The following is a 15,245-nucleotide window of genomic DNA, read 5'->3' as shown; positions in this document are numbered from 1 at the left end:
TTTAAGTATATTTCTGCACAGGTAAATAAATACATAGAATCATTATTTATGTAAGGAATATCAGATAAATTCGTTATTCAATTTAACGATAACATTTATTTATTTATTTATTTATTTATTTATTTATTTATTTATTGAGACAGAGTCTCGCTCTGTCACCCAGGCTGGAGCGCAGTGGCGCGATCTCGGCTCACTGAAAGCTCTGCCGCCCAGGTTCACACCATTCTTCTGCCTCAGCCTCCAGAGTAGCTGGGACTACAGGCGCCCGCCACCACGCCCGGCTAATTATTTTTTGTATTTTTAGTAGAGACAGGGTTTCACCATGTTAGCCAGCGTGGTCTCGATCTCCTGACCTCGTGATCCACCTGCCTTGGCCTCCCAAAGTGCTGGGATTACAGGCGTGAGCCACCGCGCCCGGCCCAATTTAATAACTTTAAAAATAATTTCAAAGCAGATATTTTTATAATAAATAGTACAAAAAGGAAAACTTTAAAAAGAGAAGAAAAAAAGAGCAATGGCCATCGCTGTATCAATTACCCATTTGAAGGAGGGGGAGTTGTACTGATTTTAACTGCGTGTCAGTTTAAATTATCCCCAAAGAATTTCTGGCTAGGATCCAGATACTATAACACGTATTTTACATGGAAACTCAAATCTTCACAAAAACCTCGGTCTCGGGTGTGCTTATTCCCATTTATAGATAAAGCAGCTGAGACTAGAAAGGCTAAGAAACTTGCCAGGGGTATCCCCATAGGAACTGACACTAACGATATTCAAACGCAAGTCCGCCTGGCTTCAAAGCCTACCTTCTCTCTTCCAGCTAATTTCATGGCACTGCACAAATAGTTTCTCGGAACCAGAAGAAATGCGTTTGCCTACAGCCCCAAGCAAACAAGTATTTCTTCTATGCAATACCAAGACAACAGTACTTTTAAACAAAAGCTTACATTTATCTTTAATCTTAAGACATTATATGTGTGAACATCAACTGAAGCAAAGAAATGTGGATACTGAAGTAATTGTTATTTAACTATTTTCTGAAGTAACTAAGCAGAACAGTAATTCCCATATTAAGGATCATCTGACTTGGGCTGGGCGCAGTGGCTCGTGCCTGTAATCCCAACACTTTGGGAAGCCAAAGCGGGTGGATCATTTGAGGTCAGGAGTTCGAGACCACTCTGGCCAATATGGCAAAACCCCACCTCTACTAAAAATACAAAAAAATTAGCTGGGCGTGGTGGCACGTGCCTGTAATCCCAGCTACTCGGGAAGCTGAGGTGGGGGAATCGCTTGAACCCAGGAGATGGAGGTTGCAATGAGCCGAGATCACACCAGCCTGGGTGACAGAACGAAACTCCATCTCAAAAATAAATAATTTTTTAAAAGGGTCATCTGACTTGAAAGAGGTGCTTTTCCCTATCTACAGATGCAGCTGGAAAGAGACTGTCAAAAAAAATAAATTATAGCAGCAAGCCCCAAGGGTTTGCCATCCTGCGGCTCGTGTATCCATGGGGCTTAGGGTGGTCTTCGCTTCCCAGTCATTTAAGGTCACTCAGACCCTCCCCAGAGCCACAGTTTGCTGGGGATGTTGTCTGCATGGTGAGTGTCACCCAGGAGGATCCTCGTGGGAGACTGAGCCTGTTCTATGCTATAAACATCACACAGGCAAGAACAAGAAAAGCAGACAAATACTGCCATCCTATCAGTTTGTTTATTTTTGACTATTCCGTTTCTCAGGGAAACAGGAAATGTAAGAGAATGGAATATTTGTTTTTTGGTAGGGCAGGTTTCATTTCATTTTTCTGAATATGCTACTGGTATTTTTCTAAGACACACTAAAGGTGGAATGAGGTGATGCAGGGAGCTCAGAGGTGGGATTTGAAGACCAGAGAGGTCCGGGCTGGGCAGGGAGACCACAGACCTCACTCTGCAAACATCTCCTGGGCCCTCCTGTGTGCCTGACCGGGGTCAGGACAGGTATAAGGATGAAGAAGGCAGGAAGAAGGCAGGCAGGATCTCTATCTTGGGCACCTGGGTGGGTGGTGGCAGCGTTTACTAAGGTTGGGGTACAGGAAGAGAAGAGAACATTTTTTATGGGAATTCATGCAGTTGTTTGGAAATGTTGAGTTGCAAGATCTGCAGCAGCACCTGGTGGCCGGGGTCAGGAGGCAGGTTTGTCATTCAGGAGAGGCCTGAGGGTTCAATGTTGAGTAGCCACAGACACTGCCCCACCCTTCTCGTGGAGTCAGACATTCCTCAACAATCACGCAGATCCATTTAAAATGGCTAAGAAAGAAGAAGAGATGAGTAGGCCGTGAGATGCAAGCCAGCTGCTTGGGGAGGTGACATTGGAACTGACTTCTGAAGCATGCAGAAGAGTTGGCTGAATGAAGAGAAGCATGGAGGGACTTCGCTGCAGGCAATTAAAAACAGCATATGCAAAGGCCCTGTGGCCAGAGGGGACAGCATTAAGTATCCGGGCTGGGGAGAAAGCCAGTGAGCCTTGGACAGAGAGGCTGATGCGGGGAGTGTGGGTAAGATGGGTTTGGAGCAGAAGGCAGGGGTCAGACCACACAGAGCCCTGTAAGCCATGAAGTTTTGTCTTAACATATTTGCATTTCCACGTTTCACTCCTCTAGGTAGATTTGTCACAACATGGCAGAATTACAGAAGAGATGCAAAGGTCATCTTATCTGTGCTCCTTCTCCTGAAGGGAGTGTCTCTATGTGCCGTGCTTAAAATTCCAAGGAGAGTCTGTCAGATGCTACACACCGAGGTTAAGCTTTATGAAGCAGCTGTGGGGATGCCCCTGTGCTCTCTGTTGCATGAGTCTGTTTTAAATGTCTACCACAAACCCCATTTCCGGACTGCCCCATTTCTGTCAAAGGCTTCGTAATGTGCTCCCTGCTCACAAGCTGGGCCTCAGGCTTCCTTCCCTTCCTGCTTCCAAGGAATAACAGATCAGCATTTGACGTCCCCCGGCCCACCCTTGCTGCCGTGCCCCTGAGATCATAGATGCAGAAGAGATGAAAGCAAGGACAGACTGCCATCCTACGCCAGGCCAGGCCCTGGGCATCCTCTAAGTTCATTTGCGCCTCTCCACTAGCAACAACCGTCCAGTGACCCACTCCTCAGTGACCAAAATCTATCATAATGTCCATTCCTGCCATCAATCTGGTGGGATTCAAGTGATCTTCCTATTTGGGGCATGAGGAAACTGAGTCACAGAGTGGTCAGTGACTTGTCCAAGGGCTCACAGCTGTAAATGTGGGAGCCAGAAGTGAACTGGTGTCCTTCTACCACTGTTCATGCTGCTGCCACCTTGCCCTGCCCTGCCCGGTGATGACAGCAGCCAGTCTTGTCCTAACAGGTCTGCTGGCCTCCACCCACGTGCTCCAGTTCTGGGTGCAGGGGAAGTGCTAGATGATCATAGTAGTCCAAAGGAGGTATCATGCGGGAGGGAGCAGGGGCAGGCGGGTCTGGCTGAATCCTAGCTCCTCCACTTTCTTGCTGAGTGATCTTAGGCCATAAACTTCACCTCTCTTTGCCTTTATTTCCATATATGTAAAATGGAATAAAGACAGGAGCTACGTCATAGAAGAAGTGTCAAGAGGCTTACGTGGGGCGATATATGTAAAGTGCTTAGCCCCATGCCTGGCACACACTAAGGGCTCAAGAGATATGAGCTGTTGTTTCTGCAGCCTCCCGAGAACTCTTCCTAAAGCCTGCTCTACAGGTGTCTACCCCACTGCATCCAAACCCTCGACGGTTGCCTGATATCCATGAAACACAGTTCAAACTCCTACCTCTGGTGCCAGGCACCTCACAAGCGTGCCATTCCTGATCTGTCCACCCTAATTCCAGCTGCATCCGGAACAAACCTTCCACTCATATCAACCTTACCCACTCTTTGCCCCCACATTCCTCCTGACTCTGCCTGTTTGCATATGACTTTTCCCACGTGTCATGGAAGACTTTGTCTAACAGCCATTCAACAAACACGCTTACTGTGTGCTGGGCCTTGTGGAGAGTCGAGAGATGTAGTGGTAAACAAAACAGCAAAGGTTCCTGTCCTCAGATCACCTATGGGGAGTGGAGAAACAAGACAGTTGAAAAAAAGATGAACGTATAATTCTAAATGGTGTCTAGAGCTAGGAAAAGAGAACTCTCAGAGTGAGATAGAGAAGATAACAGGAAGCACCTACTGGAGACCAGTGGCCAGGGAGGGCGACAGAATTTCATTGGAGACATGAGTATGAGACGAGACTGGCCTAGAAAAGACAGTGAGGAAGGGTCTCTCAGGGAAAAGGGGAACAGCATATGCAAAGACTGTGGCCGGAGGGAGTGCGGCACATTCAGTAAAGAACTGAAAGGCCAGTGGGCTGGAACGTAACTGGGAGGTAGGAGTTGGGCTGAGGAAGAGGAGGGAGACACAGGAGATGAAACAGAAGGCATGGGAGAGAGCTGGATCAGGCAGAGCCTTGGAGGCAGGAAATGGAGGCCAGGTCCTCCTGGAAGTCTTCCCAGACCTCAGTCCTTAATTTCCTCCTCCAGATTCTTCTCGATCTTGATTTTCCCATCACTTGCATAGGACCAGACTCTGCCTATGTAAATCTCGAGTCAAGAACATAGGAGGAGTTGCCTCCTTTGGTGGGAGGCTGCACGGGTCACTCCAAAGTCCTGGTTCTCTGACTCTGTGGCTTGAGGATGCGGCTGTGACAAGGCTGCCCTGGGCTTCCACTCCCGTCTCTATCGTCCCAAGGGAACACCCAGCATGGGCACTGGGCTACCCCCACTTATTTTGGTTTCTTTGGGTTCTTTTGAATAAAGCCCTTATCTGGGTGGGGATCTCTGTTTTCCAAAATCGGTCTGCCCTTCTGACAGGATGTCAGGCCTCTTACGCCACTGGGCAGTGCTTCACTCTGGGCTGCCCAGGGCATGTGAGCGGGACAGGGAGCCTGTGAGAGGCTGATGCAGACCTCAGCATCCCCAGGGGAACTAAATAAAGCTATTGTTGGGAAGGGAAGAGAGAAAATAGCCGGCAAGATGTTTTTTGTCCTCTGTGACCTGTCTGTGTTTGGGGAGGGGCTGGCATGTTGCAAAGGGGTAGAAGTGGGAATGGCCTTCGACACCCATTTGAACAGCTTGGGAAGTGGGGGGTGGCAGGAGGACAGCAGGGCAGCAGCACCATCTTCACTGTCTGACTTCAGGCAAAAGGCTGTGTTTTCTTCCTTTCTCCCTTTCTCCCTTTCTCCCTTTCTCCCTTTCTCTCTTTCTCTCTCTCTCTCTCTCTTTCTTTCTTTCAAGTCTTGCTCTGTTGCCCAGGCTGGAGTGCAGTGGCGCAATCTTGGCTCACTGCAAGCTCTGCCTCCCGGGTTCACGCCATTCTCCTGCCTCAGCCTCCTGAGTAGCTGGAACTACAGGCGCCCGCCACCTCGCCCGGCTGTTTTTTTATTTTTTTGTATTTTTAGCAGAGACGAGGTTTCACCGTGTTAACCAGGATGATCTTGATCTCCTGACCTTGTGATCGCCCGCCTCGGCCTCCCAAACTGCTGGAATTACAGGCGTGAGCCACCGCGCCTGGCCAGCACTGTGTTTTCTTATGTATAACATGGGGGAGGGAAAGGATGCTACCATCCATAAAGTGCCTGGTCCCATTCCTGGCCCTTACATGAGAGTAAATATAGTCATTTTAGCCTGGAGGTAATCTGGTGGGTGATTCACCCCGTACGCAATGCCGTGGCATCCACTTTCATTTCTTGAGCTCTAACAACTGACTTTAGAAACCGCAGCCTGGGTGACAGAGTGAGACTCCATCAAAAAAAAAAAAAAAAAAGAATGTCTGCAAATTCTACTTGTTCTTCCTTTAAAAATCTCCTGGCCTGGCCTGGAGGAGTTAAAACACTAGCTCATAAGGACATGTGTACAAAAACATTTAATGAGCTCTTGTTTATAGTAGCAGAGAGAGAGAGAGAGGAGAGAGAGAGAGAGAGAGAGAGAGAGAGAGAGAGAATAACACAAATGTCTATTAATAGGAAACCAGTGCATGTGTACATGTGTAGATGGTGCAGCTATTCTTAAAACTATCAGGATTGGCCAGGCATGGTGGCTCACGCCTGTAATCCCAGCACTTTGGGAGGCCGAGGCAAGCAGATCACAAGGTCAGGAGATCAAGACCATCCTGGCCAACACGGTGAAACCCCATCTCTACTAAAAATGCAAAAAAAATTACCTTGGCATGGTGGTGGGTGCCTGTAATCTCAGCCACTCAGGAGGCTGAGGCAGGAGAATCGCTTGAACCAGGGAGTTGGAGGTTGCAGTGAGCTGAGATCGCACCACTGCACTTCCAGCCTGGTGACAGATCGAGACTCTGTCTCAAAAAACAAACAAACGAGACAAAAACAAAAACAAAATCTATCGGGATAGGACTATCTTTATTGACATGGTAGGAGGGGTGTATATGGTGTGATGTTAAGAGATAAGAACTATTTTCAAAAATATAGACAGCCTCAGCCATATCCGTGCATACATGTTTGCAAAGATTGCACGTGGTGAGAGATGGGGAGGACTACATCCCAGCCACACTGGGGAGGTGAGATTAGTTACCTGGTCTGGAGAAGGGGAGTGGGGGAAGATAAAAGAAAATAAAAATATCTGTAGCAAAAATAAGAAAACACTTATGGAATAATATTAAGTGAGAAGATAGATGCAAAATTTTACCTTGAATATTGTTATAAAGTATCCTGGGGGTTTTATTGGACCTATAAAAATTACAAGATAACGTGGACTAATACAAACACTGATTTGGTTAAATGATGAGATTGTAGACAATTTTTGTCTTGAATTTCTATGGTCATTTTAATACTATTATTTCAATAAAGCAGTATCACAAAAAAAGAAAAGAAAAACTCCGGGAGTGCTCCCACTCCCTCTACCATCTCTTCCCAGTCCAAGCGCAACCGGTGGTATTTAGTGTCTTTACAATCAATTCCAAACTGACCCCTGGCCCTTCAGTCACCCCTAGCACAAATCCATCCTGCCCATAGCTGGCAGGTCACTCCCTGGTTCCAGAACTATCCTGCTTCCCCACTGTCCATCCAAGCAACCTGAACTCCCCTCTTTGGTTTCAAAGGCCCCCAATAATCTGGCCCCAAATTACCTCTTCTGTGTCTGCAGCACTAGCCCGGAGTCTCGCTGGCCCATATGTGGTTCTAAAAAGAATGCTGTTTCCAACAAGTCAAAGTAAAAAATGGCAAAGGAAATTTTCCCCTAGTATCAGGAAAATCCATTGCTTTGGATGAATTCTGAAATGTTTTCTGTGAAATATCTTACTTAAACATTCTAAGATTTTTCTAGATTGAGGCGGGAGGATTACTTGAGGTCAGGAGTTCGAGACCAGCCTGGCCAACATGGTGAAAACCTGTCTCTACTGAAAATACAAAAATTAGCCGGGCATGGGGACACACTGGTCCCTGGTGCCAAAAATGTTGGGACCTCTGCTCTGGAGACTTGCACATGACCGCAACCTACCCCACGCCTTCCTGCCATGCTGCCTCACTCTGATTTTTCATTGTACAGCCCATGGGTCCAAGCAGATAGTAAACCCTTTGAGGGCAGAAATCTTGTCTCAACCTTCGGTGTGCCCCAACCAGCACAAGACACAGAACAAGTCACATAGTTCTCATTCAGTCGTGCCCACAGAATTGATTTGATATTATTTTATTGACCACTATCATAGGGGGGGAAAGCATTTATTACACCTCAGATATGCATGTGATTCCCAGAAAAGTGTGCCTTAATACAGAGAGTGCTTGACGGAGAGTCAAGACACATAAACTTGACTTCCGGTTCTGCCTTCGTGTGCCTTGAAAAACAATCTCCTCCCTCTTTGGGCTGTGGTTTCTATCAAGACGTGTATTTGTTTTCTGTTGCTGCCCTAATAAATCACTGCAAACTTAGCAGATTAAAAGAACCGCTCCCCTCCCCCTCCCGCCTTATTATCTCACAGTCCTGTAGGTTGGAAGTCCGGATGGTACAACGGGGTTCTCTGCTCAGGCTCCCACAACGCTGAAATCAGGATGCATTCTCCTCTGGAGCTCGATTCTCCTCCAAGGTCATTCTTATTACTGGAAGGATTCCGTTTTTTGTGACCATGGGTGTGAGGTCCCCATTTTCCTACTGGCTCTCAGCCAGGGGCCACCTTCAGCTCCTGTAGACTGTCCACACGCCTAAACACATGGTCCCCATTCATCTCAAAGCAGCAATGGTATACTGAGTCTTTTACATGATTTCAACCGCTCTGACTTCCTCTTCTGCCACCGGCCTGAGAAAGTTATTTGCTTTCAAAGGCTCGTGTGATCAGATGAGGCCCATCCTTATTTTAAGGTCTCCTGTGCCATATAACATAACATGATATGACAGTCTCATCACACTCACAAGCACCAGTGGTCACAGGGTGATATCTTCGAGGCTATTCCTAGAATTTTACCTACCACAACACCGTAACATGAGGGTTCCATAAGGTATTGATCAGGTTCTTTCACATTGAAAGCGCCAACCTATTGTCACCCTTTGATTCTGTGCTCTGCTGTGATCTCCTGGTTTTCCTTTGTTTGATTTCATTTCATTCCCTCCGTTGTCAGCAGATGCTGCCAGGCCAGAGCCTTCTCTCTCCTTCCTTAATCATCTAGTCTTCCTTTACCTCTCCCCTGACCCCCACAAAGCCAGAGTCAATTCCTTCCTCCCCTCACTTCTACTTTACACTTTAGGTTTCAGCACCATTTGGTGCTAAGCAGTGTTACATTCCTTATTTCTGCTTGCCCAGAAAGTCCTGTGAGTTAGACGTGATCATCCCCATTTTGCAGATTAGAAAACTGAGGCTCAGAGAGGTTAAATATCTAATCTGAGATGAAACCGGGAGTAAATGGCAGAGCTGCTGGCACTCCCGCAACCGTGCCCTTTCCAGTTCTCACCAAGGTAGCGTATGATCAGACTTGAGGGAACAAAAGGGAAGAGAGAGAAAACCCATTTCCCCTCACCTCAAACTCCACGTTAAAATGAGATGAAAGTGAAGCTCCCTTAGTGATCCAGGCAGTCCCTGGACTGCTGGAGGTGCCTAAGGTCTGCATAGGTTGGCTGGGTGTGATGATTCAGCCAGGTAACAAAAGTCCTTTGGTGAAAAAAAAAAAAAAAGAATGTTTGTAGTAATATTGTTTATAACTGGAAAAATAGAAACCACCTAAATGTTCATCAGCAAGAAATGGAAAGTGGTGATGTAATCATGAAATGGAATACTATGCAGCAATGAAGATGAATCAGAGTTATACATATCAAGGTACATGAATCTTACAAACATTATGTGCACAAAAAAAGTTGTATAAGAGTATTTCTTTCTTTCTTTCTTTCTTTTTTTTTTTTGAGACGAGGTCTCGCTCTGTCGCCCAGGCTGGAGTGCAGTGGTGCGATCTCAGATCTCAGCTCAGTGCAAGCTCCGCCTGCTGGGTTCACACCATTCTGCTGCCTCAGCCTCCCTAGTAGCTGGGACTACAGGCGCCCATCACCACACCCGGCTAATCTTTTGTACTTTTAGTAGAGATGAGGTTTCACCGTGTTAGCCAGGATGGTCTCGAACTCCTGACCTCGTGATCTGCCTGCCTCAGCCTCCCAAAGTGCTGGGATTACAGGCATGAGCCACCACGCCCGGCCAAGAGTATTTCTTATACTACTTCTATAAAGGTTTGTGAGTTGGTTTTTTTGTTTGTTTGTTTGTTTTTCAGACAGGGGCTCACTCTGTCACCCAGGCTGGAGTGCAGTGGCACAGTCATAGCTCACTGCAGCCTCCAACTTCTGGGCTCAAGTCATTCTCCTGTCTCAGCTTCCCTAGTAGCTGGGACTACAAGTGTGTACCATCATGCTTAGCTAATTGTTTTTTATTTTTTGTAGAGATGGGAGTCTCACTATGTTGCCCAGACTGGTCTTGAACTCTTTGTCTCAAGTAATCCTCCCACCTCAGCCTCCCAAAGTGCTGGCATTACAGGCATACACCACTGCCCCCAACCTTATAGAAAGTTTAAAATTGTCTAATATATATTGCTTGGGAATCATATGTACTAGTAGAATTACAAATAAATGCAAGAAAATAATAAACATGGAATTTATATAATGGTTACCTCTGGGATGGGATGTATGAGAGTGTGATCAGAAAGAAGTACATCAGGGTGGGGCCGGGCGCAGCGGCTCACGCCTGGAATCCCAGCACTTTGGGAGGCCGAGGCGGGTGGATCACAAGGTCAGGAGATTGAGACCATCCTGGCTAATAGGGTGAAATTGTGTCTCTACTAAAAATACAAAAAATTAGCTAGGCGTGGTGACGGGCACCTGTAGTCCCAGCTACCCGGGAGGCTGAGGCGGAAGAATGGCATGAACCCGGGAGGCGGAGCTTGCAGTGAGCCGAGATCCGGCCACTGCACTCCAGCCTGGGCGACAGAGCGAGACTCTGTCTCAAAATAAAGAAGTAAATCAAGGGCTTCAACTGTCTAGGCAATGTTTTATTTCTTAAGCAAGCTGATGTCCATAGTATTGATGTTTAAGGCTTTTTCCATATGTGAAATATTTCATAATTATTATTAAGTTAACAAGTAATAACCACCAGGAGTATTCTCATCACATAATATTAAGTGGAAAGAGCAGGAAACAAGATTGGATATCCACTATACTCCCAATTTTGTAAAAACAGAACAAATCAAGGGAAACTTAAATATAGATTTTTTTTTTAAAGAGCAGCAGATGATAAACCAAAACTGTTAGAAGTCTGAGGATGATTTTTATTGACTTCTTTATACTTAAGGTAATTGATGTCTATATCAATCAATAAGGTAATTAATGAGGTTCTTTCAATTAATCTTATCTTATTTTCCAATTTTTTTTTTTTTTTTTTTTTTTTGAGACAGAGTCTCACTCTCTCTCCCAGGCTGGAGTGCAGTGGCGCGATCTCGGCTCACTGCAAGCTCCGCTTCCCGGGTTCGTGCCATTCTCCTGCCTCAGCCTCCTGAGTAGCTGGGACTATTTTCCAAAGTTTTTATAGTGAGTACTTACTGCTTTTGGAATCAAAATCAAATGTTGCTGTTTTTTTAACATGTATGTATTCACCATAGACACCAGGGTATGGTAAGTTTTAGCCTGAAATCAAGAAAAAAAAAATTATGGCCGGGCACAGGCGCTTCTGGGGCTGGAATCCCAGCACTTTGGGAGGGTGAGGCAGGTGGATCACCTGAGGTCAGGAGTTCAAGATCAGCCTGACCAACATGGCAAAACCCTGTCTCTACTAAAAATACAAAAATGCTTTTGCACAGCAAAAGAAACTACCATCAGAGTGAACAGGCAACCTACAGAATGGGAGAAAATTTTTGCAACCTACTCATCTGACAAAGGGCTAATATCCAGAATCTACAAAGAACTCAAACAAGTATACAAGAAAAAAACAAACAACCCCATCAAAAAGTGGGGAAAAGATATGAACAGACATTTCTCAAAAGAAGACATTCATACAGCCAACAGACACATGAAAAAATGCTCATCATCACTCGCCATCGGAGAGATGCAAATCAAAACCACAGTGAGATGCCATCTCACACCAGTTAGAATGGCAATCATTAAGAAGTCAGGAAACAACAGGTGTTGGAGAGGATGTGGAGAAATAGGAACACTTTTACACTGTTGGTGGGATTGTAAACTAGTCCAACCATTATGGAAAACAGTATGGCAATTCCTCAAGGATCTAGAACTAAATGTACCATATGACCCAGCCATCCCACTACTGGGTATATACCAAAGGATTATAAATTATTCTACTACAAAGACACATGCACACGTATGTTTATTGCGGCACTATTCACAATAGCAAAGACTTGGAATCAACCCAAATGTCCATCTGTGACAGACTGGATTAAGAAAATGTGGCACATATACACCATGGAATACTATGCAGCCATAAAAAAGGATGAGTTTGCGTCCTTTGTAGGGACATGGATGCAGCTGGAAACCATCATTCTTAGCAAACTATCACAAGAACAGAAAACCAAACACCACATGTTCTCACTCATAGGTGGGAACTGAACAATGAGATCACTTGGACTCGGGAAGGGGAACATCACACACTGGGGCCTATCATGGGGAGGGGGGAGGAGGGAGGGATTGCACTGGGGAGTTATACATGATATAAATGATGAATTGATGGGTGCTGACGAGTTGATGGGTGCAGCACACCAACATGGCATAAGTATACATATGTAACAAACCTGCACGTTATGCACATGTACCCTAGAACTTAAAGTATAATAAAATAAATAAATAAATAAATAAAAAATAATAAAAAAAATACAAAAATTAGTCAGGCGTGGTGGCACATGCCTGTAATTCCTACTAATCGGGAGGCTGAGGCAGGAGAATTGCTTGAACCCAGGAGGCAGAGATTGCAGTGGGCCAAGATCGTGCCACTGCATTCAGCCTGGATGACAGAGTGAGACTCTGTCTCAAAAAAAAAAAAAAAAAAAGTATTTAAAGTCTACTGCAGGCCTCTCTAGTGCTAGACTTAAAAGGGAACTGTTCACACCAAGCTGGGAGTCTGACAGACCCAAGTTCAAGTCCCAGCTCCACCCCTTCCCAGCAACTGACTTGAGTCTCGATTTTCTTATCTGTAAAATGGTGATTAAAATACTTTCCGTGGTTGCCTCTTGAGGCCAGTGTGGGGGGTAAAATGAGACGAAGGCTACAGAATGGCTGCGTGATGCACGGGTGGCCTTCTGCAGAGGCTCAGCAGCTACTACAGGACAGACCAGGCGGGAGACAGCAAGAGAACAAGGCTGGGTTCCTTCAGTGCCCACAGTGTAAGAGGACAGACAGTGCTGCCCACGGACAGCCAAGGAGAGGGGGTCAGGATGGCCCCGGCTAGGAATGGTCCACTTGGAAGGAAGTGATGTTATTAGTACATAACTGGGAGGGATAACCTTTGGCCTCAAGCAATGCAAAATGTACTTCTAGAAATGAGAAAACACTCTCAAAAAATGTACGAACAACATGAAAGGGGGAAAGTAAAGCTCAGACCTGAGTCCTGGCTTCCTGGCTCCCTGGTTAAGTGATGGTGGCTGTGGGAAGTACACAACCCTCCCAGCCCAACTGTCTCACTTGTGTCGGAGGGAGAAGCGTGCACGCCTCCTACGTCTTGCTAAGAGGCCTGATTGAAGGACAGATTCAGTATCGAGCACCTTCCTTGGATCAGGCCGTGTTCTAGGAGCTGGGGGTGCAGCAGGGAACCCACCAGGCAAGGATGCTGTCCTCAAGTGTGGCTCCCTAAGGGATGTGACACAGAGAAGTTGCTCAGCACGGAGCCTACATGGTGCAGTCAATAAATGCTTGTGCCACAGGCAGGCATGGCCACTATGGTTAAGCAGCCTCGTATGGTGGCCTGGGGAGGCTTAGGGGAAGTAATGAAAGTTTTCAGGTGGTTGAAGTGTTATTTGAAAGAATAATGGGCCTGGTGCAGTGGCTCACGCCTGTAATCCCAGCACTTTGGGAGGCCAAGGCGGGCGAAACACTTGAGGTCAGGAGTTCGAGACCAGCCTGGCCAACATGGTGAAACCCCATCTCTACTAAAAATACAAAAATTAGCCGGGCATGGTGGCAGGTGCCTGTAATCCAAGTTACTTGGGAGGCTGAGGCAGGAGAATCGCTTGAACCCTGGAGGCGGAGGTTGCAGTGAGCCGAGATCGCGCCATTGCACTCCAGCCTGGGCAACAAGAGCAACACTTCATCTCAAAAAATAATAATAATAATAATAATGTAAGACAGGACTATGCTAGGAATCATTAAGCTGCCATTCACTGAGTGCCACACATGTAATAACTCAATCTTCCCAGCAACCCCATGGGATACTATTATTATGATCTTCATTTAACAAATGAGGAAACAGAGGCACGGGTCAGTGCAGTGACTTGCCTGAAGTTGCATAGCGGTAAAGCCAAGATTGGAAACCAGTCGGTTTGTCCTACTCCATTGTCTGCAGCTTGGTGGGTGCCCCAGATAAGCTGGTCTTAAGAGCTCAGAGCTTCCTTTGGAAGCCAAAAGCACTGACACTGAGAGTGTCTGGGCCATGGCAGGGTGACCATCTGTCAAAGCATTCTTGTGCGGATTCCCGACCATATCAGATGAATGGATATTTTTATGGAACAAACAGCGCCCAGAGCCTTGGTGGCAATGCTCTGAGATGCTAAGAGTGACTTCTTCTTGTCTCTTTCAGGTCACAGCCCCACACTTCCCGGTGGTGGTCAAGCTGGGACATGCCCACGCTGGAATGGGAAAGGTATGAGAAACAGCCCTTCTACTCACAGTGGACACAGCTAGAGATTCCCCAGACTACCTGTTCCTTTCTCCCTCTGTCCCCCATCAACCCCTTAGCACAGGCACCCAGAACAGAGTGTTAAAAAGAATCCACGGTACATCTCCCTCCCCTCCCAGCCCACCTTCCTCGGAGCTCCTGGTGCACAGAACATCTCTCCAGTTCGGTCCATCCTCGCCAAACCCTACCTGGAATTGCTAACTAATCATTCTCTGTGATTGCGACTGAAGAGAAAGGGATGTAGAGCATTTTATTGACTGTAATTCTTTTGTGGGGGGTTGTTGCCATCATCTCCACAGCCTTGTTGTAAGCACATGTCTTACCTCTTTATTACTGTATTAGTCCGTTCTCACACTGCTATAAAGAAATACCTGAAACTGGGTAATTTTAAAGAAAAGAGGTTTAATTGGCTCATGGTTCCACAGGCTGTACAGGAAGCATGGCTGGGGAGGCCTCAGGAAACTTACAATTGTGGCAGAAGGCAAAAGGGAAGCAGGCCTGTCTTACATAGCTGGAGCAGGAGAAAGAGAGAGAAGGGGGAGGTGCTACACATTTTATTTTGTTTTTGAGACAGAGCCTCACTCTGTCACCTAGGCTGGAGTGCAGTAGCTTGATCTCACCTCACTGCCACCTCCACCTCCCAGGTTAAAGTGATTCTCATGCCTCAGCCTCCCGAGTAGCTGGGACTACAGGTGCATGCCACCACACCTGGCTAATTTTTGTATTTTTAGTAGAGACTGGGTTTCATCATGTTGGCCAGGTTGGTCTCAAACTCCTGACCTCAAGTGATCCACCCGTCATGGCCTCCCAAAGTGTTGGGATTACAGGCCTGAGCTACCACACCCAGTTACAC

At 46.4% G+C, this 15,245-nt stretch overlaps 1 protein-coding gene across 1 annotated transcript in view; it reads left to right on the top strand.

Moving 5' to 3' along the window:
* Positions 1 to 15,245, top strand: part of SYN3 (synapsin III) — a 494,630-nt gene that overhangs the window by 394,554 nt on the left and 84,831 nt on the right. The window contains exon 6 of the mRNA XM_033234030.1: positions 14,294 to 14,356. Within this exon, the coding sequence (XP_033089921.1) occupies positions 14,294 to 14,356 (63 nt within the window). The remainder of the gene's footprint in view (positions 1 to 14,293; positions 14,357 to 15,245) is intronic.

Source organism: Trachypithecus francoisi, unplaced genomic scaffold (assembly GCF_009764315.1).
Source record: "Trachypithecus francoisi isolate TF-2019V2 unplaced genomic scaffold, Tfra_2.0 Lachesis_group14, whole genome shotgun sequence".
Taxonomy (NCBI): Eukaryota; Metazoa; Chordata; class Mammalia; order Primates; family Cercopithecidae; genus Trachypithecus; species Trachypithecus francoisi.
Note: the sequence above shows the minus strand (reverse complement) of the source record. Positions and strands in the feature narration are given on the sequence as shown.